The following is a 23,576-nucleotide window of genomic DNA, read 5'->3' on the forward strand; positions in this document are numbered from 1 at the left end:
TCACTGAGGCACAGCGTTACAAGACTCTACATGGCGACTCAGCTGATCCCATAGGTTTTCAATGGGATTCGGATCTGAAGAAAGTGCAGGCCACTCCATTTGAGGTACCCCAGTATCTAGCAGCCATTCCCTAATGATGAGACCTCGATGAGCTCGTCCATGAAGATGAAATTAGGCCTGTGTTGTTCTTGCAATGACTGGATTAATGATGTTCTTCAAGTAGTATAGGCTTGCCATTGTGCCATTCACAAAGTGTAGAGCAGTTCTGCCCACCTGTAACATCACCACCACCAAAGGCTCGTCTGGTGACAGAGTGGCTGATACATAGTGCTCTCCTTGACGTCTCCAACAGTGTTGGCAGCCATCATTTCTGCACTACGCAAATCAAATTTGATCAGTGAACAGCACAGAGGCCCACTGGTTCCTCATCCAGCGCAGATGCTCCCTGGCCCATGCAAGATAATGACACCTTTGCTTGGTGGTGTGGTCAGGCACCCTTGCAGGCCATCTAGCACACAGACAACACTAATGTTAATAGTTTAGAATGGTCTGACATAACACTTGGGTGCCTCTCACCTCCCTTAAAATGTGCCTGGAGTTGAGGCATTCATTATCCAGTTCTAAAGGGAATTGTTCACAATGAAGCGGTCATCAGTGTGGGATGTGTCCAAAGGACGTCCACTTCTGTGCCTTTCTGTGACTCTTCCAGTTTCTCTGCATCTCTGTTGCAACCTGCTAATGACACTCTAAGCTCAGAGGCCACATCCGTCTGAGAACATCCATCTTGAAGCCTCACAATGGCGAGGTATAGATTAATTGTTAGGTATCGTCTTGGTCACATGTCAAAATCTGAACAGCATAATAAGGAGGACTGTTTAAATACCAATGAACCAGGAAATTTATTAGGCGATTCATGGATCAAACACCCGTTGTGAATTTTGCTGTTAAGCTCCTTGTTAGAGAACAGCAAGTTGTGCAAAAAGTTCTGAAACATTGAACAGTTGGACTTGTGCATTCAAAAGTTTAGAGAAGGTCACATTAAGTTCATCATGAAATTTCAGTAGTGTCTCTCGCATAGCAGCACCGTCTAGTGAAGCAAGTGGGTGCACCTAGCCCAAATGGGAATGAGCAAACCCAGTATATAAAAGTACAAAAACTGGCAGCACTCCATGAAGTAAAATGAAAAATAATTTATTCACCCATATTTGCATTGCCTATATGGGTGAATAATTTTTTTTTCATTTTACTTCATGGACTGCTGCCCGTTTTTTTCTACATACATTAAATTAAGTATAAATGCTGCAGCAGGTGAACAAGATAATCATGGCAACATACTAGACCGCCTGCTGAGACCAAGTCTGACGCACAGCAAGTGTGACTATGTATATCAGAACAGATTAAGTATGAATGGTGCAGTAGGTGAACAAGCTCTCTCCAATATTATTTTTGTAGCCACACTGTCCCTAACGCATGAGTTGTCATGTCTCTCCCTAAGCTCAGCACACAGTGAAATAGCAGAGACTGCGGAGAAAAAGGCTTTTATAAGTCTGTGACATCACAGGGGATGGCTATCTGCGGATTGGCTGGCTGCATGGCATTATGTGTGATCTTGCGTTCCCGGGCTTCTTACTTTTACTTTGTAACAAGTGTAGCCGCCATTTTAGAAAAAATAAAATAAAAATCACTATTTCGTTAGAGAAAAGCAAAGTCGCTTCGCTAAAAAATTTGTCATAATACTGTACAGAGATTCATCTCAGTACAGTATTAGAATGTAAGGGCTTCGGTGAGCCAAAGTAAGACATTCACGAAGTCGCACAATACTTCATTGAATAACTGTTAATTATTACAGTGAAAAACTTTGGAACCGAACTCAGCTTCAGTTCCAAGGTACCACTTGGAACCGAAACAGAGTTCGGTTCCAAGTTTTGGAGTGGTTTTTCACAGTAATAATCAATTACCGAAGTTATTCAACAAAATCTCGTGTGACTTTGTGAATAACTTACTTCGGCTCATCAGACCTCATACATTCTAATACTGTAACGGAGATGAATCTTCGTATTGAATAACAAATTTTTTAGCGAAGCGGCTTCGAATGTAGCATCCGAAGCTCGCTTCGCCCATCTTTAGTTACCACGAAAGAGTGGGGAAATTTGGATAAGTTGCGAATCAAATTTTTCCTAAACTTTGGATCGAATTCCACTTCGGATGCTTCGATTAGCTTAACACAAGTGACAATAGAATTAATTGTTGAGAATTTAAGTTTTGTCTGATGTATTGCATCATTAAAGGGGTATTCCCATGACAGACAATGGGGGCATATCGCTAGGATATGCCCCTATTGTCTGATGGGTGCGGGTCCCACCTCTGGGACCCTCACCTACAACGAGAACGGAGCAGGGAGAGCTATGGCTGGAGGACCCTGGATTTCCCGGAGTCCGTCCACCACCAAGCGCTGCTCCCATGGAAGTGAATGGGAGCGCACCACGCACGCGCAGCCCCTGCTCCCATTCAATTCTATGGGGCAGACGGAAATAACCGAGCCAGCGCTCTGCTATTTTAGGTGGCCCCATAGAAATGAATAGAGGGCGGCTGCGCATGCGCAGTGCGCCCTCCGTTCATTTCCCCGCTCTGTTTTCATTGTAGTTGAGGGACCCGCACCTATCAGACAATGGAGGCATATCCTAGCGATATGCCCCCATTGTCTGTGATGGAAATACCCCTTTAAATGTCTATGCCAGGAATCACCAACCTTCGGCACGCCAGCTGCTGTGAAACTACAACTCCCAGCATGCACACTGTCTGGTCTTCTTGGAAATGAAAGGAGGGTTCTGGGAGTCGTAATTTGAAAACAGCTAGAGCACTGGAGGTTGCTGATCCATGGTCTATGCAATGTTTGGAAGTAATGTTTTTCAGTGTTCCATCCACAGAAGTCTCTTAAAAACATATTGTGTACTTTACTTACCATTTATGTACAAAGTCTTGAAAATCTGCTGTAAACACTCCAGAAGGGAGCTTAGGAGGGGGCTACATATGAAAAAGACACACAAGATAAACACACAAGTAATTTAGGCATACATTTATATATCTAGATTTGACAGAAACTGAAGGGAATCTATCATCATGATCCTGAAGTAGTGCTGCAGATGAGTCTAGGCCATTATTTTTCATGTTACTACTGCCCCCTGTTCCCCCACTGTCAGCACTCAAAGCTGTGCTGAAATACTTTCTACAGACTGCTGCGTTGTGAGAACATAATGGAGAGCATACACGGCAGTACCAACCATGCATTTTAGTGTAGCTTTTATCATCGACAGTGGGATTACAGGAATAGTAGGAAACTAAAAAAATAATAAAAATTGCTATCTGGACACACTGCATCTGTGTGGCCGCAACACAAAAGATAGGTCATGTCCTATAGTTCGCCGCAACATGTGGACCACGGAACCATTGTAGTTAATGGGACCACACCGCATGCACACGGACAGTATCCGCTGTTTGCAGACCCCAAAACACTTAGTTGTAAAAATTCCCCCCAACACTGTCTGACTTGTATTCTGCATCTAACACCAATTTTTGTTGGAGAAAAAGAGCAATTTTTCACTAATAGAATAAAAATTGTTTCTATTCCCTTACACTATTAATTTTTGCAAAGTGATTTAAAAGCACAGCGTCGGTTTAAGCCCTGAGAAATAGCAAACTGCCTATAAAGCTCGGTCACAGGCAGGCAGTAAAATTTCCATTAGAAAAATCACAATATAAAAAAAAAAAAAATTATATTCAAATCAGTCCCCTCCCCTTTTGTGAAGTTTACATATAATTAGGGTTGTCACGATACCAAAATTTTGATACCATAAAAAAGTAATGTGATACTCTAGTCTATACCACGTGAAAAAAAGAAAACGCCAAAAACAAACAAAAAACAACAACACGTGCATTCTGCATTTTATTGAACGTCCGGCCCATATAGAACAGTCCTATCCTATTTTTTGGGGGGACAAGGTGACAAAAAAAAATGGCAAATCGCACGGTTATTTTTTTTCTGTTACTGCGTTCACTGCAGAGGAGATATTTTTTTATATTTTAATAGTTCTCACTTTTTCAGGTGTGGTGATATGCAATACATTTATTTTTTATTGTTTATATATTTTTTATGTAAAATTGGGAAAGGGGGCAATTGAAACTTTTAGTATTTTGGTGTTTAATTTTTTATTTTTTTTACTTTCTAACTATTAGGCCCCTTAGAGGCTAGAACCTGGGATCTTTTAATCCCTTGTCCTATTCACCCTAATAGAGCTCTATTAGGGTGAATATGATCTTACACTGTCCCTGCTGCCTGGGTTTTGTGCACACAGCAGCAGGGAACTAACCACGGCAGCCAGGGCTTCAGTAGAGTCCTGGTTGCCATGGTAACCGATCAGAGCCCCGCGATTACACTGCCGGGGCTCCGATCAGAACTGCCACTGCACCACCAATGAAGAGGAGGGGAGGGGACCCTGTGCCACTTCCACCAATGAATATAACAATGGGGGGGGCATCTGTGGCCACTGCGCCACTAATGATTATAATATTGGGGGGGCACTGCGCCACCAATGAATAGAATTAACACATTAATTTAAGTGTAGGCAGCGGGTGCCGGCGGCGGCATCACATAGCCGGCACCCGCCCTCTATAACATAACAGTGAGATCCCCGTCAATTAACCCCTCCGGGGATCGCAGCACCCTGTCAGAGTGCGGCTACCGGGTATGTGATATCGCCGCAGGCACCCGCTGCCTACACTTAAATTTGTGTGTTAATTCTATTCATTGGTGGCGCTGTGGCCACAGCCTCCTCCGCACTACTAAACTCCCATTGGTGGCACAGGGGGAGGGAGGGACTCCCTCCTCCACTGTGCTGCTCAGGAGAACATGGCATGCACTGAGAGCGGCACATGCCATGTTCTCCAACAGAAACCAGCAGCAGCAGCGCAGCCTAGTATAGTTGAATAGTAAGACCCGGTATCATATCGATCCAGGTCTAAAAGTATCGACTGGGTATTGAAACTTCGATACCCGGTGCAACTCTACATATAATAATTAAAGAAATTACCGTAACTGGTAACACTGCATCCGAAAATGTCTAACTTAAAATATGTATCACTTCACAGTGAATACCATAATGGAAAATAAAAAAAGTGTGATCAAAGTTAAGAATGTTTTAGGAACCTCAAAATGGTACAGTAAAAACTACATCTTGCCCTTCAAAAACAGAAATCCTCATAGCCCTGTAGATTATTAAAAAAAAAAAAAAAAAAAAAATTTATAGGCGTCAGAACATGGCAATGTTAACCTGTTTGCTACCAGTGCCGTACATGTACGTTGGAGCGAAGTGCAAACTTGGCAACCGCTCGCACACGCGCTGGCGTCATGGCCGGCGGGTCTGTCGCCGATGTTTCAAATGGCAGAGACCTGCGGCTAATGACTGCGACCGGAAAGAATGCCGATTAAAGCTTCTAGATGCCGTGATCCAGTGGAAAAAAAAAAAAAAAGTCAGTATCTGGTGTTGCCAACATTTGCCTCACACAGTGCAACACCTCTCCGTCGCATAGCGTTGATCAGGTTGTTGATTGTGGCCTATAGATTGTTGGTCTACTCCTATTTAATAGCTCTGCGAAGTTGCAGAATATTGGCAGGAACTGGAACACGCTGGTGTTGGTGTGGTTACACGTGGTCAACGATATATATTGCGATAAATACCCATTTAGAAGAAAAAACACTGGCAGCCACAAGGAGACGTTACACTGTATGGGGGCAGCCACAAGGAGACATTATATACTGCATGGGCAGGCAGTGGGCCACAAGAGTCACTATACTGCATGGGGCCACCAGGAGACATGATACTGTCTGGACTGAGGAACTATACTGTAAGGGGGCCACAAGGTGACATACTGTATGGGACAACAATTTGTAACCCCTCCACCATCAGTATAATGTCTTGTGTCCCCCATACAGTAATGTCGTCTGGTTGCTCCTGTATGGATGCCATCACCATGTGCAGTGCAGCTTGGAGGCAGGGCCAGGGCCGCAGAAGACAGACAGTCCAACCTTTATTTCTGACACCTGGGCCGTTAGGGTCTCTCACTCCTCTTCCCCCACCTTGGCTTGGACACGGTTTGCTAATGCTGAATGACTTTGCGCGCTTCGCTCCTGTGCTCGGCCAGTGGGCGGAGACTTGAATATGGGAGCGAGGAGGAGTCGGGGCGGCCGCTGCAGGAGCTAATATGTTATGTATGTACGATGCAGGGGCGGGCTGTCACGCATATTACCGCTCCTATGACGTCACCAAATACCGCGGTTATTTGGAAACTTAATACCGCAGTATATTGTGGACACCGGTTTACCGCTCAACCCTAGTAGCACGTGGCTCCCACATTTTCACTGCTCTGATCCAGTGATCACTTTTGACCACTGCAACTAAGGGGTTAAATGTCTGCAACTGGTGTTATTGTTGATGTCCTAAAAGGGTTGAATAAATAGAACTTTTCCTGTTAAAAAAAAAAAAAAAGCGGCCTCATAAGGCTATGTGAACAGAAAAGTTAAGTTATGGTTCTTGGAAGGTAGGGATGAGAAAATAAAAACACAAAACAGAAAATTTGCGTTGTCCTTAAATTACTGTGTTAGAGGCTACATTAGGTATCTCCATGGTATATTCAATCAAAATATCAGATAAAATAGCGTAGCATGTGCTACAATATTTTTCTATACCGATGAGCATTTACAATATTATACATATACATGCCAAGGACACTTGCCTCATTTACAATATAGTCCAATAGTTCAAATATAGCCATAGCTGGTCGGCTGTCCATACAATGACCTATAAAAAGGGAGATAAAGGGCCACGTTAGAGAAATTATATATATATTTTTTTTAAAGATAATAGCAAGAGTACATGAGACTGAGAATTGCGGCTTGCATAAGCCAACCTACCACTAATGGGTCTGCCAGGAGGCCTTGGACGAGGGGAAATGCTCTGAGATTCTCCATCAGCTCCATCCACTACAGGGCGTCCAAATATGGCTTCCAGCTCTTTACCATCTGGTGGTGGTATAGGGTATCTTCCTATTGAAAGTTCTACCAATGACAGACCCATACTCCAGATATCTGACTGTACAGAATAATGAGTGCCCTGCAAGCGTTCTGGCTGATTAGGGGGAAAAAAGCAATATACGAATATGCTGGCTCCATTACAGAAATTCTAATGGCCTATAATGCAAACAGAGTTCTGTCTGCACAAACAAGCTCTAATTTTGAAAGAAAGCCATACTTACAGACATATAGGACCTGGTTCCCACAAAGGAGTTGGCCATGGAGTCAATGAGTTGCCCACTAACACCAAAGTCACACAGTTTTATCTCTCCTCGAGAATTCACCAGTATGTTAGAAGGCTTCACGTCTAAACACAAAGAAAACTATATTCAACTTATTAAAAGGGAACTTGTCACCAGCAACCTCCCTATCAAACTGTTAGCATAGACACATAGCTGTGGTTCACCTGATTAAAACATTGTTTCTTTTGCCGATCCAAGGCTCCATTCCTGAGTTAATTTTTCATAATATGCAAAATAGGCCTCTGGTGCAATGAGGGCTTCACTGCTGCTTTTGTTGCACCCAAGCTCTACTTCTTTCTGTGGAAAGCCCCTCCCTGGCTGCTTTGATAGACAGAGCCAGGCAGTGACAAAGCATCTGCGCTATATAGGCAAAGAAAATCCTGGAGTGCTTTTTTAAGCATCTCATTACCTCTGTGCATGATCTGGTGTTTTTCTCTCAGGTAAGCCAGCCCCCGAAGAACTGCAATGCTGACTTTTCCTAGAATTTCTTCTGGTATACGGTGGGCTTCTTTAAGAACTTGGTCCAGAGATCCTCCATCCTGTTGGCACACACTTTAGTGTTAGTGTTACGGCAGACAAGCAAGCTCTTTTCATGGAAGCTAGTACAAACCAAGACTGGTGAAGTCCTTCCTATTTTCTCATTTTCTAACAATGCTAGAAAAATAAATAAATCACTGGAATCCGGTTGTGCTAAAAAGGTCCCTACAGTTTATGTTCGCACATGCACAAGAGGCACAGTATGTTTCACAGTTATATGGTCTGCATGATTAAAATAGAAGACATGTGCCTCAAGTTACCTAGGACGCATTCAAGGTTTTATTTATACCATACCAGAACCAAGTCAGCAGATGATACAGTTCGGATAGGAAAATGATCTGCATTGTCACAAGAGCAAGTCCTCCACTTAATTGGCCATGTCCACACAGGATGTATATGCATGTCATGTAAATCTGCTGCGTAATGACATATGGAAAATCCACAGCATTTTACAGTATTAGCAAAGTAGGTAAGAGTTCTGACCAAAACCGGAGACTCCACAGATGAATCTGCATAAACTGACCAGTGGTACAGATTTTAAATACATAACATCTTAATTTATGGCATGGGTTTTAGGGGTAGATTTCACAATTTGCAGATTTTTTGCTGAAGTAAATCCATAGCATATCAGTCCCATGTGGACATAAAAGTCTGCAAAAAGTTTTATAAGTGAGGCCAAGTTACTTTGATATCACACAAGTGATTTGCAGCACTACCACATTTCTTAAAGGGAACCTGTCATCAACTTTATGCTGCCCATACTAACGGCAGTATAAAGTAGAGACAGGCGAGTTGATTTCAGCGATCTCTTTTATAAGCTAAAAGTAAGTGGAAGAGAGTAGGGGTGGGCGATATGGCCTAAAATTTATATTGCGATATAATTTTAAGCATGTGCGATATGCGATATATATTGCGATATATTGTTTTCTATATTGGGGGGGGGGGGGGGGGGTGTTTAAACTATTAGCCTCCTTAAGGGCTAGAACCCTTGTCCTATTCACCCTGTTAGAGCTCTATCAGGGTGAATAGGACTTTACACTCTCCCTGCTGCCCTGTGCTTTGTGCACACAACAGCAGGGAGCTGACCATGGCAGCCAGCCTCTGATCTGCTCCCCCCCCCCACAGCCTCTGATCTGCTCCCCCCCCCCACAGCCTCTGATCTGCTCCCCCCCCCCCACAGCCTCTGATCTGCTCCCCCCCCCCACAGCCTCTGATCTGCTCCCCCCCCCCCACAGCCTCTGATCTGCTCCCCCCCCCCCACAGCCTCTGATCTGCTCCCCCCCCCCCCAGCCTCTGATCTGCTCCCCCCCCCCCCACAGCCTCTGATCTGCTCCCCCCCCCACAGCCTCTGATCTGCTCCCCCCCCCCCCACAGCCTCTGATCTGCTCCCCCCCCCCCCACAGCCTCTGATCTGCTCCCCCCCCCCCACAGCCTCTGATCTGCTCCCCCCCCCCACAGCCTCTGATCTGCTCCCCCCCCCCCCCAAGCCTCTGATCTGCTCCCCCCCCCCCCCAAGCCTCTGATCTGCTCCCCCCCCCCCACAGCCTCTGATCTGCTCCCCCCCCCCCACAGCCTCTGATCTGCTCCCCCCCCCCCACAGCCTCTGATCTGCTCCCCCCCCCCCACAGCCTCTGATCTGCTCCCCCCCCCACAGCCTCTGATCTGCTCCCCCCCCCCACAGCCTCTGATCTGCTCCCCCCCCCCCCCCCCACAGCCTCTGATCTGCTCCCCCCCCCCCACAGCCTCTGATCTGCTCCCCCCCCCCACAGCCTCTGATCTGCTCCCCCCCCCACAGCCTCTGATCTGCTCCCCCCCCACAGCCTCTGATCTGCTCCCCCCCCACAGCCTCTGATCTGCTCCCCCCCCACAGCCTCTGATCTGCTCCCCCCATGGTAACTCAAACCCCCCCCCCCCAGTATTAATCATTGGTGGCAGTGGCCACAGGGTCCCCCTCCTCCCCCCATCATTGGTGGCAGTGGCCACAGGGTCCCCCTCCTCCTCCCCCCATCATTGGTGGCAGTGGGCAGTTCCGATCGGAGTCCCAGCAGTGTAATGAAGTCCTGGCTGCGATGGTATGTTAGTGAGCAGCATTATACTCACGTGCGCCGTGGCTGCCGGGCGCTCCTTCTCATAGGTCTGTGCGGCGCATTGCTAATGCTATAAGCATTAGCAATGCGCCGCACAGACAGAAGGAGCTCCCGGCGATCACGGCGCACGTGAGTATAATGCTGCTCACTAACATACCATCGCAGCCAGGACTTCAGTAGCGTGACTCCTGGCTGCCATGGTAACCGATCGGAGCCCCAGCATTACACTGCTGGGACTCCGATCGGAACTGCCCACTGCCACCAATGATGGGTGGAGGAGGGGGACCCTGTGGGATATGGCCGGCACATTCATTGGCCACAGTCCCTCCCCTCCTCCTCCTACTCTGTCCTCATTGGTGTTCAGCGGCAGCCGCGCACAGTGGGGAGGGAGGGACTCCTTCCTTCTCTCTCCACTGTGCCGGCCAGCAGGCTCAGGAGAAAATGGTGCGCGCAGAGAGCGCGATCATATCGCGGTCCGGCGATATGGCGAAAATCCATATCGTGGCCCAAATTTATATCGCATATACCGCCCACCCCTAGAAGAGAGTCACGACCACCTGAGAAGAGTCCTGGTTATTCATGAATTCCTGCTCTCCCTGCTGATGATTGACAGGCTTCTACCTAGTTTTCTCCCTCTCCCAGATGGGTGGGGAGAGCAAGAGATTGTGAATAACCATGACTTAAGTAGATTTGACTCTTTTCAAAGGGATGTTCTGCAATGATTATGATGCTGGTTCTCAGCAACCACTGACTTTTAGCTCATGAGTGACACACCGCTGAAATCAGCATTTATGTCACTAATTTATGCTGCCCTCAGTCAGGTCAGCATAAAGTTGATGACAGGTTCCCTTTAAATGTTTTTTCCCCATCTCAGGCACTGGGGGCCTATTACTAGGATATGCCCTCAATGTCTGACAGGTGCAAGTCCCACCTCTAGGACCCACACATATACTTAGAACTGAACCTGCAAAGTCTCGGAAGGGCGCACCACGCATGCACGGCTGCTCTCAGTTCATTCCTATGGGAGCTCTGAAAATAGAAGAGCGGCACGCTATTTACATAAGTCCCACTGAAATTAATGGGAGGCATATACCACCCAAGAGTGACCACCGCTCCATTCACTTCTATGGGGCTGACCGAAATAGCCGGCTATTGTCAGCGCTCTCATAGGAATGAATGGAGGGTGGCAGTGCATGAGCGGTGCGCTCTCCGGGACTTTGCGGGCTCCATTCGAAGCATAGGTGCAGGTACTAGAGGTGGGACCCACACCTATCAGACATTGGGAACATATCCTAGCGATATGCCCCCAATGTCTAAGATGGGAATAACCCTTTTAATGGACATTATTCACATTCTACAATTATAGCAGCAAAAATGTAGAGGTAAAATTAATGCGGGTCTGTTACTATACTATGCTGCCCTGTCCAAAACAATATTGTGTCATTTAGTTAATAGAAGTTAAAAATGTTCAAGGCACAAAGATCATTAAGGTGCATCACTTTTGACATGCAACTTCTTTTACCATGTGCTCCATGCAGATGCTGATCTCTCCATCACTGTAAAAAGCACCATAGAAGCCAACAATATACGGAGAGTTACACTCATGCAGGACTTGTAGCTCTCTAATGATCTGATTTCGGATTGCAGGTTTGATTTCTAGGTGAATCAGCTGTTGGAAACGAAGAAGGTATAACACTTTACTGGAACATGCATGAAAAATATTTTTTTTAAACGTGTCAACGACGGACTTGAATGTGTGTCTCCAAATGGGGAGCGCCATAAACCATTTCTAACTAGGGTTGTAGCGGGTATCGAATTATCGATACTTTTGTCCTGGTATCGGTTCGAGACCGGGATTTGCCATTCACCGATACTAGGCTGCGCAGCCATGTTCCCTCAGCAGCACAGGGGAGAAGAAAGTAGTCTCTCTCCCTCCCTCCGATGCCACTGCGGAGGAGCAGAGGAGGAGAGGGACTGTGGCCACTGCGCCACCAATGAAGATAAGTAACCTTTTAATACAAATACAGGAGGCGGGTGCCGGGGGGCAGAATCATAGCCAGCACCCAACCTCTATGACAGGGCGCTGCGATCCGCGGCTTTTAACTGCGGATCGCAGCCCCCCTTCCCCCAGTACTAAAAACATTGGTGGCAGTGGTCAGGGTCCACCTCCCCTCTTTTTTATGGTATTGACAACGAATCAAAATTTTGGTATCGTAACAACCCTAGTTCTAAGGCCCCTTTCACACGAGCGTGACAAATTGGCTCTGGATGCGGTCAGTGAAACTCGCACCATTTTGCAAGCAAGTTCAGTCAGTTTTGTCTGCGATTGCGTTCGGTTGTTTCTGCGTGGGTGCAATGCGTTTTGATGAGTTTTTCACGCGTGTGATAAAAAACCTGAAGGTTTACAGACAAAATCGCTTAGCAACCATCAGTGAAAAACGCATTGTATCTGCACTTGCTTGCGGATGCAATGCGTTTTTCACTGAAGCCCCATTCACTTCTATGGGGCCAGGGCTGCGTGAAAAACGTAGAATATAGAACATGCTGCGTTTTTCACGCAATGCAGAAGTGATGCGTGAAAAAAAAGCTCATGTACACAGACCCATTGAAACTTGCTCGTGTGAAAGGGGCCTAACTGTAATGAACAAAGCAGATTCAGAGCAGTATACCCAGGCATAGCTCCAACCAGAGGATCTCAATTACCTTCCTAAACCTTCACATACACTATTAAAATCTGCTCTTAAAGCGAACCCGTCATCAACTTTATGCTGCCTATACTAACAGCAGAATAAGGCCCCTTGCAGACGAGCGCATCCGGATGTGTTGCGTCTGCGATCAGGGAAAATAGTGTGAGTAGGTACGCAATTGCAGTCAGTTTTGACTGAGATTGCGTTCCGATGTTTGGTTTTTATCGCGCGTTTTGCATGCGCGAGATAAATAACTGACTGTGGTACCCAGACCCGAACCCGGACTTCTTCACTGAAGTTTGGGGTTGGGATTGGTGTTCTGTATGTTTTATTATTTTCTATTATAACATCGTTATAATGGAAAATAATAGCATTCTTTAATTCAGAAAAGGTCCATTGTGGGGTAAAAAATAAAATAAAGTAACTCGTCTCATCCACTTGATCGCGCAGCCGGGCTAGTCTTCTTTCTTCTTCTTCTTCTTGCAGGACCTGGCTGGAAAAGGACCGTCTGTGACATAATCGCGCTCACCACGTGGTGAGTGCGATGACGTCACAGACAGTCCTCATTTTAAATTTTTTTTAACCCCACAATGGACCTTTTACTTAGCATTCTGTATTAAGAATGCTATTATTTTCTGAAAATAATAAAGTAAATGGGGTCCCGGATAACTCCCTAGTCTCCTTAGCAACGATGCATGAAAATCACTGCTCATCTGAACAGCCCAAATGAAGTGAATAGGTCCGGATTCAGCGCGGGTGCAAAGCGTTCACCTCACGCATTGCACCCGCGCGGAATTCTCACCCATGGGAAAGGGGCCTAAAGTAGAGACAGGTGAGTTTATTTCAGCGGTCTGTCATTTGAAAGTTAGTAGTTGCCGAGAACCAACATCACAATCATTGCAGACTGGTCCTGGAAAAGAGTCACGGCCACCTAAGAAGAGTCATGGTTATTCCTGAATTCCTGCTCTCCCTGTCCACCTGCTGATGATTGACAGGATTCTACCTAGTTTTCTCCCTTTCTGTCTAGGAGAGAACTGCAGGTGATCATGAATAACCATGACTCTTCTCAAGTAGATTTGACTCTTTTCAAGGCCTGTGCTGAAATGATTATGATGCTGGTTCTCAGCAATCACTTTTAGCTCATGAGTGACACACCGCTGAAATCAGCATTTCTGTCACTAATTTATGCTGCCCTCAGTGGAGGTCAGCATAAAGTTGATGACAGGTTCCCTTTAATGTGAGGGGAATTATTTTAGTAACATACTTTTTTTTTTCCTTCTTTCCCTAGTGAAACAGGTGCCTGAAGTTCAGGTGCCTACTGTACTTTGCAACCTGTACTTCTGCACTGAGTGCTGTACAGGCCAGAGCATACATTGTTGCTCCTGCTTTTACCAGCGCTGCTCTTCTCAAGCCTGGCATAGAAGTGTCTGGTTGGCTCCCTGGTAAAATCGATAGCATTTGCAGCTTTAGTGGAGCAGGCACAAGCAGAGCAGCAATGTGCTATTTGAGCTCCTGCCCTGCACTCACCCCACTCTGCATGCAATTAGAGTGGAGCGAGCGAGATGAGCAGTGCAGGCACAGGCAGGAGCAGCAATGCTCCGGCCCGTACAGCGCTCAGTCCCGCCACAGCGGAATCTACAGGTCGTGGCAAAAAGTTTTGAGAATGACACAAATATTAGTTTTCACAAAGTTTGCTGCTAAACTGCTTTTAGATCTTTGTTTCAGTTGTTTCTATGATGTAGTGAAATATAATTACACGCACTTCATACGTTTCAAAGGCTTTTATCGACAATTACATGACATTTATGCAAAGAGTCAGTATTTGCAGTGTTGGCCCTTCTTTTTCAGGACCTCTGCAATTCGACTGGGCATGCTCTCAATAGACTTCTGGGCCAATTCCTGACTGATAGCAACCCATTCTTTCATAATCACTTCTTGGAGTTTGTCAGAATTAGTGGGTTTTTGTTTGTCCACCCGCCTCTTGAGGATTGACCACAAGTTCTCAATGGGATTAAGATCTGGGGAGTTTCCAGGCCATGGACCCAAAATGTCAACGTTTTGGTCCCTGAGCCACTTAGTTATCACTTTTGCCTTATGGCACGGTGCTCCTTCCTGCTGGAAAATGCATTGTTCTTCACCAAACTGTTGTTGGATTGTTGGAAGAAGTTGCTGTAGGAGGGTGTTTTGGTACCATTCTTTATTCATGGCTGTTTTTTTGGGCAAAATTGTGAGTGAGCCCACTCAATTGGATGAGAAGCAACCCCACACATGAATGGTCTCAGGATGCTTTACTGTTGGCATGACACAGAACTGATGGTAGCGCTCACCTTTTCTTCTCCGGACAAGCCTTTTTCCAGATGCCCCAAACAATCGTAAAGAGGCTTCATCGGAGAATATGACTTTGCCCCAGTCCTCAGCAGTTCATTCACCATACTTTCTGCAGAAGATCAATCTGTCCCTGATGTTTTTTTTGGAGAGAAGTGGCTTCTTTGCTGCCCTTCTTGACACCAGGCCATCTTCCAAAAGTCTTCGCCTCACTGTGCGTGCAGATGCGCTCACACCTGCCTGCTGCCATTCCTGAGCAAGCTCTGCACTGGTGGCACTCCGATCCCGCAGCTGAATCCTCTTCAGGGGAAAATCCTGGCGCTTGCTGGACTTTCTTGGACGCCCTGAAGCCTTCTTAACAAGAGTTGAACCTCTTTCCTTGAAGTTCTTGATGATCCTATAAATTGTTGATTGAGGTGCAATCTTAGTAGCCACAATATCCTTGCCTGTGAAGCCATTTTTATGCAACGCAATGATGGCTGCACGAGTTTCTTTGCAGGTCACCATGGTTAACAATGGAAGAACAATGATTTCAAGCATCACCCTCCTTTTAACATGTCAAGTCTGCCATTTTAACCCAATCAGCCTAACATAATGATCTCCAGCCTTGTGCTAGTCAACATTCTCACCTGAGTTAACAAGATGATTACTGAAATGATCTCAGCAGGTCCTTTAATGACAGCAATGAAATTCAGTGGAAAGTGTTTTTTGGGATTAAGTTAATTTTCATGGGAAAGAAGTACTATGCAATTCATCTGATCACTCTTCATAACATTCTGGAGTATATGCAAATTGCTATTATAAAAACTTAAGCAGCAACGTTTCCAATTTCCAATATTTATGTAATTCTCAAAACTTTTGGCCATGACTGTATACAGTACACAGATCCTGTCTTATCTGTCATTCTTATCCTGCCTGTAGTGACATCACGTCTGTGTATTGATAAGCAGGGAACTGCAGTAAAGTGATTTTTAGGCTTAGTGGCCACTGCAAAAACTGCAGGAATATATACCGTTGTACGTGTAATATTTTGTAATATTTTATATAAGTATAATATATACTTATACACACACACACACACACACACACACACACACACACTGCTCAAAAAAATAAAGGGAACACTTAAACAACACAATGTAACTCCAAGTCACTCACACTTCTGTGAAATCAAACTGTCCACTTAGGAAGCAACACTGAGTGACAATTTCACATGCTGTTGTGCAAATGGGATAGACAACAAGTGGAAATTATAGGCAATTAGCAAGACACCCCCAATAAAGGAGTGGTTCTGCAGGTGGTGACCACAGACCACTTCTCAGTTCCTATGCTTCCTGGCTGATGTTTTGGTCACTTTTGAATGCTGGCGGTGCTTTCACTCTAGTGGTAGCATGAGACGGAGTCTACAACCCACACAAGTGGCTCAGGTAGTGCAGCTTATCCAGGATGGCACATCAATGCGAGCTGTGGCAAGAAGGTTTGCTGTGTCTGTCAGCGTAGTGTCCAGAGCATGGAGGCGCTACCAGGAGACAGGCCAGTACATCAGGAGACGTGGAGGAGGCCGTAGGAGGGCAACAACCCAGCAGCAGGACCACTACCTCCGCCTTTGTGCAAGGAGTAACAGGAGGAGCACTGCCAGAGCCCTGCAAAAGGACCTCCAGCAGGCCACAAATGTGCATGTGTCTGCTCAAACGGTCAGAAACAGACTCCATGAGGGTGATATGAGGGACCGATGTCCACAGGTGGGGTTGTGCTTACAGCCCAACACCGTGCAGGACGTTTGGCATTTGCCAGAGAACACCAAGATTGGCAAATTCGCCAATGGCGCCCTGTGCTCTTCACAGATGAAAGCAGGTTCACACTGAGCACATGTGACAGAGTCTGGAGACGCCGTGGAGAACATTCTGCTGCCTGCAACATCCTCCAGCATGACCGGTTTGGCATTGGGTCAGTAATGGTGTGGGGTGGCATTTCTTTGGAGGGCCGCACAGCCCTCCATGTGCTCGCCAGAGGTAGCCTGACTGCTATTATGTACAGAAATGAGATCCTCAGACCCCTTGTGAGACCATATGCTGGTGTGGTTGGCCCTGGGTTCCTCCTAATGCAAGACAATGCTAGACCTCATGTGGCGGGAGTGTGTCAGCAGTTCCTGCAAGACGAAGGCATTGATGCTATGGACTAGCCCGCCCCGTTCCTCAGACCTGAATCCAATTGAGAACATCTGGGACATCATGTCTCGCTCTATCCACCAACATCACGTTGCACCACAGACTGTCCAGGAGTTGGCAGATGCTTTAGTCCAGGTCTGGGAGGAGATCCCTCAGGAGACCGTCCGCCACCTCATCAGGAGCATGCACAGGCGTTGTAGGGAGGTCATACAGGCACGTGGAGGCCACACACACTACTGAGCCTCATTTTGACTTGTTTTAAAGGACATTACATCAAAGTTGGATCAGCCTGTAGTGTGTTTTTCCACTTTAATTTTGAGTGTGACTCCAAATCCAGACCTCCATGGGTTGAAAAATTTGATTTCCATTTTTTAATTTTTGTGTTATTTTGTTGTCAGCACATTCAACTATGTAAAGAACAAAGTATTTCAGAAGAATATTTAATTAAATTCAGATCTAGGATGTGTTATTTTTGTGTTCCCTTTATTTTTTTTGAGCAGTGTATACACACACACACACACACACACACACACACATATATATATACACACATACAGTTGCAAGAAAGTATGTGAACCTTTTGGAATTATATGGATTTCTGCACAAATTGGTCATAAAATGTGATCTGATCTTCATCTAAGTCACAACAATAGACAATCACAGTCTGCTTAAACTAATAACACAAAGAATTAAATGTTACCATGTTTTTATTGAACACACCATGTAAACATTCACAGTGCAGGTGGAAAAAGTATGCGAACCCTTGGATTTAATAACTGGTTGAACCTCCTTTGGCAGCAATAACTTCAACCAAACGTTTCCTGTAGTTGCAGATCAGACGTGCACAACAGTCAGGAGTAATTCTTGACCATTCCTCTTTACAGAACGGTTTCAGTTCAGCAATATTCTTGGGATGTCTGGTGTGAATCGCTTTCTTTATGTCATGCCACAGCATCTCAATCGGGTCGAGGTCAGGACTGGGCCACTCCAGAAGGCGTATTTTCATCTGTTTAAGGCTGGTTTCACACGGGCGTTGCGAGAAAAGGTGTGGGTGCGTTGCGGGAAAATGCGCGATTTTTCCGCGCGAGTGCAAAACATTGTAATGCGTTTTGCACTCGCGTGAGAAAAACCACGCATGTTTGGTACCCAAACCCGAACTTCTTCACAGAAGTTCGGGCTTGGGATCGGTGTTCTATAGATGCTATTATTTTCCCTTATAACATGGTTATAAAGGGAAAATAATAGCATTCTTAATACAGAATGCATAGTAAAATAGCGTTGGAGGGGTTAAAAAAAAAAAAACTTAAAATAATTAAACTCACCTTAATCCACTTGCTCACGCAGCCCGGCATCTCTTCTGTATTCATCTGTCCTGTGAGCAATAGGACCTTTGATGACGTCACTACGCTCATCACATGATCCATCACCATGGTGATAGACCATGTGATGAATGCAGTGACATCATCAAAAGGTCCTATTGCTCACAGATGAAGACAGAAGAGATGCCAGCTGCGCGAGCAACTGGATTAAGGCGAGTTTAATAATTTTTTATTTATTTTAACCCCTCCAGCGCTATTTTACTATGCATTCTGTATTCCGAATGCTATTTTCCCTTATAACCATGTTATAAGGGAAAATAATAATGATCGGGTCTCCATCCCGATAGTCTCCTAGCAACCGTGCGTGAAAATCGCACCGCATGCGCACTTGCTTGCGATTTTCACGCAGCCCCATTCACTTCTATGGGGCCTGCATTGCGTGAAAAACGCAGAATATAGAACATGCTGCGATTTTCACGCAACGCACAAGTGATGCGTGAAATCACCGCTCATGTGCACAGCCCCAAAGAAATGAATGGGTCAGAATTCAGTGCGGGTGCAATGCGTTCAACTCACGCATCGCATCCGCGCGGAATACTCGCCCGTGTGAAAGGAGCCTAAGCCATTCTGTTGTTGACTTCTATGCCTTGGGTCGTTGTCCTGTTGCAACACCCATCTTCTGTTGAGCTTCAGCTGGTAGACAGATGGCCTTAAATTCTCCTGCAAAATGTCTCGATAAACTTGGGAATTCATTTTTCCTTCGATGATATCAATCCGTCCAGGCCCTGACGCAGCAAAGCAGCCCCAAACCATGATGCCCCCACCACCATACTTCACAGTTGGGATGAGGTTTTGATGTTGGTGTGCTGTGCCTCTTTCTCCACACATAGTAGGGATCGACCGATTATCGCATTGGCCGATATTATCGGCCGATATTGAGGATTTTGAACGTTATCGGTATCGGCATCTATTTTGCCGATATACCGATAACGTATGGGGAGCACAGATCGCGCTGCTCTCTGTTCCCTCTGCAGCACAGGGGAGAAGGAAGCAGTGTCTCCCTCCCCCTGTGCTGCTGCTGCCGCTGCCGCCAATGAGAGGAGAGAACATAAGAGGAGGGGAGGGGCTGTGGCCACTGCGCCACCAATGAAGATAAGCCTTTCATTCATTCATATACAGGAGGCGGGAGCTGGCTGCAGAATCACATAGCTGGCTCCCGACCTCTATGAGCTGTAGCTGCGATCCGCGGTAGTTAACTCCTCAGGTGCCGCGGATCGCAGCTACCGCTCATAGAGGTCGGGAGCCGGCTATGTGATTCTGCAGCCAGCTCCCGCCTCCTGTATATGAATGATTGAGAGACTTATCTTCATTGGGGGCGCAGTGCGCCCCCCCCCAAGCCCCCCAGTATTAATCATTGGTGGCGCAGTGCGCCCCCCCCCCCCCCAAGCCCCCCCAGTATTAATCATTGGTGGCGCCCCCCCATCCCAATCCCGGCCAATAGTAAAAACATTGGTGGCGCAGTGCGCCCCCCCACCCAGTATTAATCATTGGTGGCAGTGGCCACAGGATCCCCTCTCCCCTGCTCCTCCGATCGGAACCCCAGCTGTGTAAGCCTGGGGCTCCGATCGGTTACCATGGCAGCCAGGACGCTATTGAAGCCCTGGCTGCCATGGTAAGCTCCATGCTGCTGTGTGCACAGAGCACAGAGCAGCAAGGACAGTGTGAGCTCCTATTCACCCTGATAGAGATCTATCAGGGGGAATAGGACAAGGGTTCTAGTCCCTAAGGGGGCTAAAAGTTAGTAAAAAATAAATAAAAAAAACAAAAATATTAAGTATAAATGAAAAAGATTTATAAAAAAAAAAAAAAAATACACATTAACAATAAACATATTAATTTTCAGCAGATTTGTGTAGGAATTTTTTTTTTCTCAAAAATGAAAATTCCCAGAATATCGTTATAAATTATCGGCTATCGGCCTGAAAGTTCACAAATTATCGGTATCGGCCCTAAAAAATCAATATCGGTCGATCCCTAACACATAGTGCTGTGTGTTTCTTCCAAACAACTCAACTTTGGTTTCATCTGTCCACAGAATATTTTGCCAGAACTGCTGTGGAACATCCAGGTGCTCTTGTGCAAACTGTAAACGTGCAGCAATGTTTTTTTGGACAGCAGTGGCTTCCTCTGTGGTATCCTCTCATGAAATCCATTCTTGTTTAGTGTTTTACGTATCGTAGATTCGCTAACAGGGATGTTACAAAAGTCTCTGGCATATGCTAAGTCTTTAGCTGACACTCTAGGATTCTTCTTCACCTCATTGAGCAGTCTGCGCTGTGCTCTTGCAGCCATCTTTACAGGACGGCCACTCCTAGGGAGAGTAGCAGCAGTGCTGAACTTTCTCCATTTATAGACAATTTGTCTTACCGTGGACTGATGAACAGCAAGGCTTTTGGAGATACTTTTATAACCCTTTCCAGCTTCATGCAAGTCAACAATTCTTAATCGTAGCTCTTTTGTGCTAGGCATCATTCACATCAGGCAATGCTTCTTGTGAAAAGCAAACCCAGAACTGGTGTGTGTTTTTTATAGAGCAGGGCAGCTGTAACTAACACCTCCAATCTCATCTCATTGATTGGGCTCCAGTTGGCTGACACCTCACTCCAATTAGCTCTTGGAGATGTCATTAGTCTAGGGGTTCACATACTTTTTCCACCTGCACTGTGAATGTTTACATGGTGTGTTCAATAAAAACATGGTAACATTTAATTCTTTGTGTTTTATTAGTTTAAGCAGACTGTGATTGTCTATTGTTCTGACTTAGATGAAGATCAGATCACATTTTATGACCAATTTGTGCAGAAATCCATGTCACTCCAAAGGGTTCACATACTTTTTCTTGCAACTGTACATATACACAGACATGGAAAATGTAAAATATAACTTTTAAAAAAATATGTTAAACATAAAAATGTGATTTAAACAATAGGTCATTTTCTGATTACACTTCCTTTAAAAATGGGAAAAACATCCCTAAATGCACAATGTCTTTACCTTGCGTGCCATGATAAGTCCAGATGGCCTATGACGAACCTTTGTCACAACACCTCCATTTCCTGCCCCAAGCTCACATATTCGTTCAAAGTCATCATCTTTTAGTTCTCCAACCTTTGCTTTTTGTGTAAGAAACGCTTCTAACCGCTTTTTTTGTTGATCATCTAAATCCAACTCCTCTAATTTTTTTTGGAGATCTACCAGATTTGCCCTACATCAGGATAAAAAAGGTTACAATTTGAAATTGCAAGCAAATCATCAATATGTCCTCTTACTGTAGGAAAAACTGATTCCAGAGGTGACCAAAGGAACAATTAAAGGGGTTCGCCAGGCTACAGATATTGATGACCTGTCCTCAGGATAAGTCAACATCAGATCAGTGTGGGTCTGACTGACATGAACTCCCCTGTCTGCTGAATCTACATCACAATAGTACATTATAACCAAACAATTCAAAATATGTCTGAAACAACCAAAGAACACATTTTCACAGTTTGCCATGATTCTTTTGGTATGGTCTCATAGTTTCTACTGTAGATACATGTCATATACTGTACAGACATTTGTCACCCACACGCTTCCATTGGGGGATAAAACTGTGTTGGATTCCCTTGTATGCAATAGCATAGCAGATTGCATTATTTGAAAGTCAAGTTAAAAAAATGCTTTACCAATGTATTCTGTTCTAACATATGTAGAACAGGCCTCTGTCGAGTGAATGGAGGCCTTTGTTCCATATGCTAGAATAAACCCTAATCCATATACAATAACTGTTAAAGTAACTTTTTTTGTAATGTGTAGGGATGGTGATAAAGAAAATTTTTGTAATATACTTTAGTAAATTTGTACATGTCAGTTACAGAAATCGCTCTGAAGTTTTCCATATTGTCCTTTAGCAGCACTTCAATTTACTGAACTGTGGAGAAGTGCTCCAGGCTGACTGCTGCTGCCCTCACTGCCTCTATAGTTCCCTGACCAGCTGCAATCGCTACACAGTCAGTGCCGACAGGTGCATTACACAAGAAAAAATAAAAATAAAATAAGAAATTAAATTGCAGTTAAAGGGGTTGTCCGGATTCTTAGCTGAACCCGGACATAACCTCTTCTTCACTCATTTGGCATGTCTGAGTGGAGCATTTCTTTCTTCAATGCTTCCCCTTGCCCTCATTGCAGCGCAGGGCAAGGGGGAGCATCTGAGAAAGAAATGCTCCTATGCTCCACTCAGACATGGCAAAAGAGTAAAAAAAAAAAAAAGGTCATGTCCGGGTTCACCTGTGAACCTGGACAACTCTTTTAAGGTCCCTTTACACTGCTCGATGAAGCAGAAAATTGTCTGGAAGCATACCTTACTGACAACTGCCAGCCCATCAGTGGAGACCTCTGTATTTACATGCAGTGATCTCCTCCACAGTATGGGGAGGATCGATTTCTAATGCCATCATTCATTACCATACAAAATCACTGCTTATCGCTTCTTATGACTGAATCGTTTTTTTTTCCCTCCAGTTGTAAGGAGTGGCCCCTTGTTTTTTGAGGTGGTTTAACACAGAATAGCTTCCCCTAATATTTTTTGTATGGTCCGTTTATGTTTGTACAGGTTAATCTTGTCCCACTTAGATGTCTTTTTTAAAGGCTAAACAAATTCAGTTCTTTTAATCTTTGCTCATAACTAAGATCTTCCAGGCCCTTTATGAGTTTAGTTGCTCTCCTCTGTACTTTTTCCAACTCCAGGGCATCCTTTTTATGGACTGGTGCTCAGAACTGAACTGCGTATTCCAGTTGAGGCCGTACCAACACTTTGTATAGTGGCAATATTACATCCCTGTTCCGCGAGTCCATACTTATTAACACAAGACAAGATTCAGTTAGCCTTCGAGGCAGCAGACTGGCATTGCATGCGGTTATTTAGTCTATGATCTACTAATACACCCAGATCCTTCTCAACAAGTGACTCTCCCAGTTTTACTGCCCCCTAGGACGCATGCTGCATGCAGATTATTAGCCCCTAAGTGCATAGCTTTACATTTATAT

General features: G+C 45.2%; 1 protein-coding gene across 2 annotated transcripts in view; it reads right to left on the minus strand.

Moving 5' to 3' along the window:
- The window catches only part of MAP2K2 (mitogen-activated protein kinase kinase 2), a 76,762-nt gene that overhangs the window by 25,688 nt on the left and 27,498 nt on the right, over positions 1-23,576 (minus strand). For both annotated transcript variants that reach the window (XM_040417705.1, XM_040417706.1), the window contains exons 3-9: positions 21,546-21,756; positions 11,515-11,661; positions 7,778-7,907; positions 7,309-7,433; positions 6,968-7,181; positions 6,790-6,854; positions 2,963-3,024 (exon numbers count right to left, since the gene is read on the minus strand). In XM_040417705.1, the coding sequence (XP_040273639.1) occupies positions 2,963-3,024; positions 6,790-6,854; positions 6,968-7,181; positions 7,309-7,433; positions 7,778-7,907; positions 11,515-11,661; positions 21,546-21,756 (954 nt within the window). The remainder of the gene's footprint in view (positions 1-2,962; positions 3,025-6,789; positions 6,855-6,967; positions 7,182-7,308; positions 7,434-7,777; positions 7,908-11,514; positions 11,662-21,545; positions 21,757-23,576) is intronic.

Source organism: Bufo bufo, chromosome 2 (genome assembly GCF_905171765.1).
Source record: "Bufo bufo chromosome 2, aBufBuf1.1, whole genome shotgun sequence".
Lineage (NCBI taxonomy): Eukaryota > Metazoa > Chordata > Amphibia > Anura > Bufonidae > Bufo > Bufo bufo.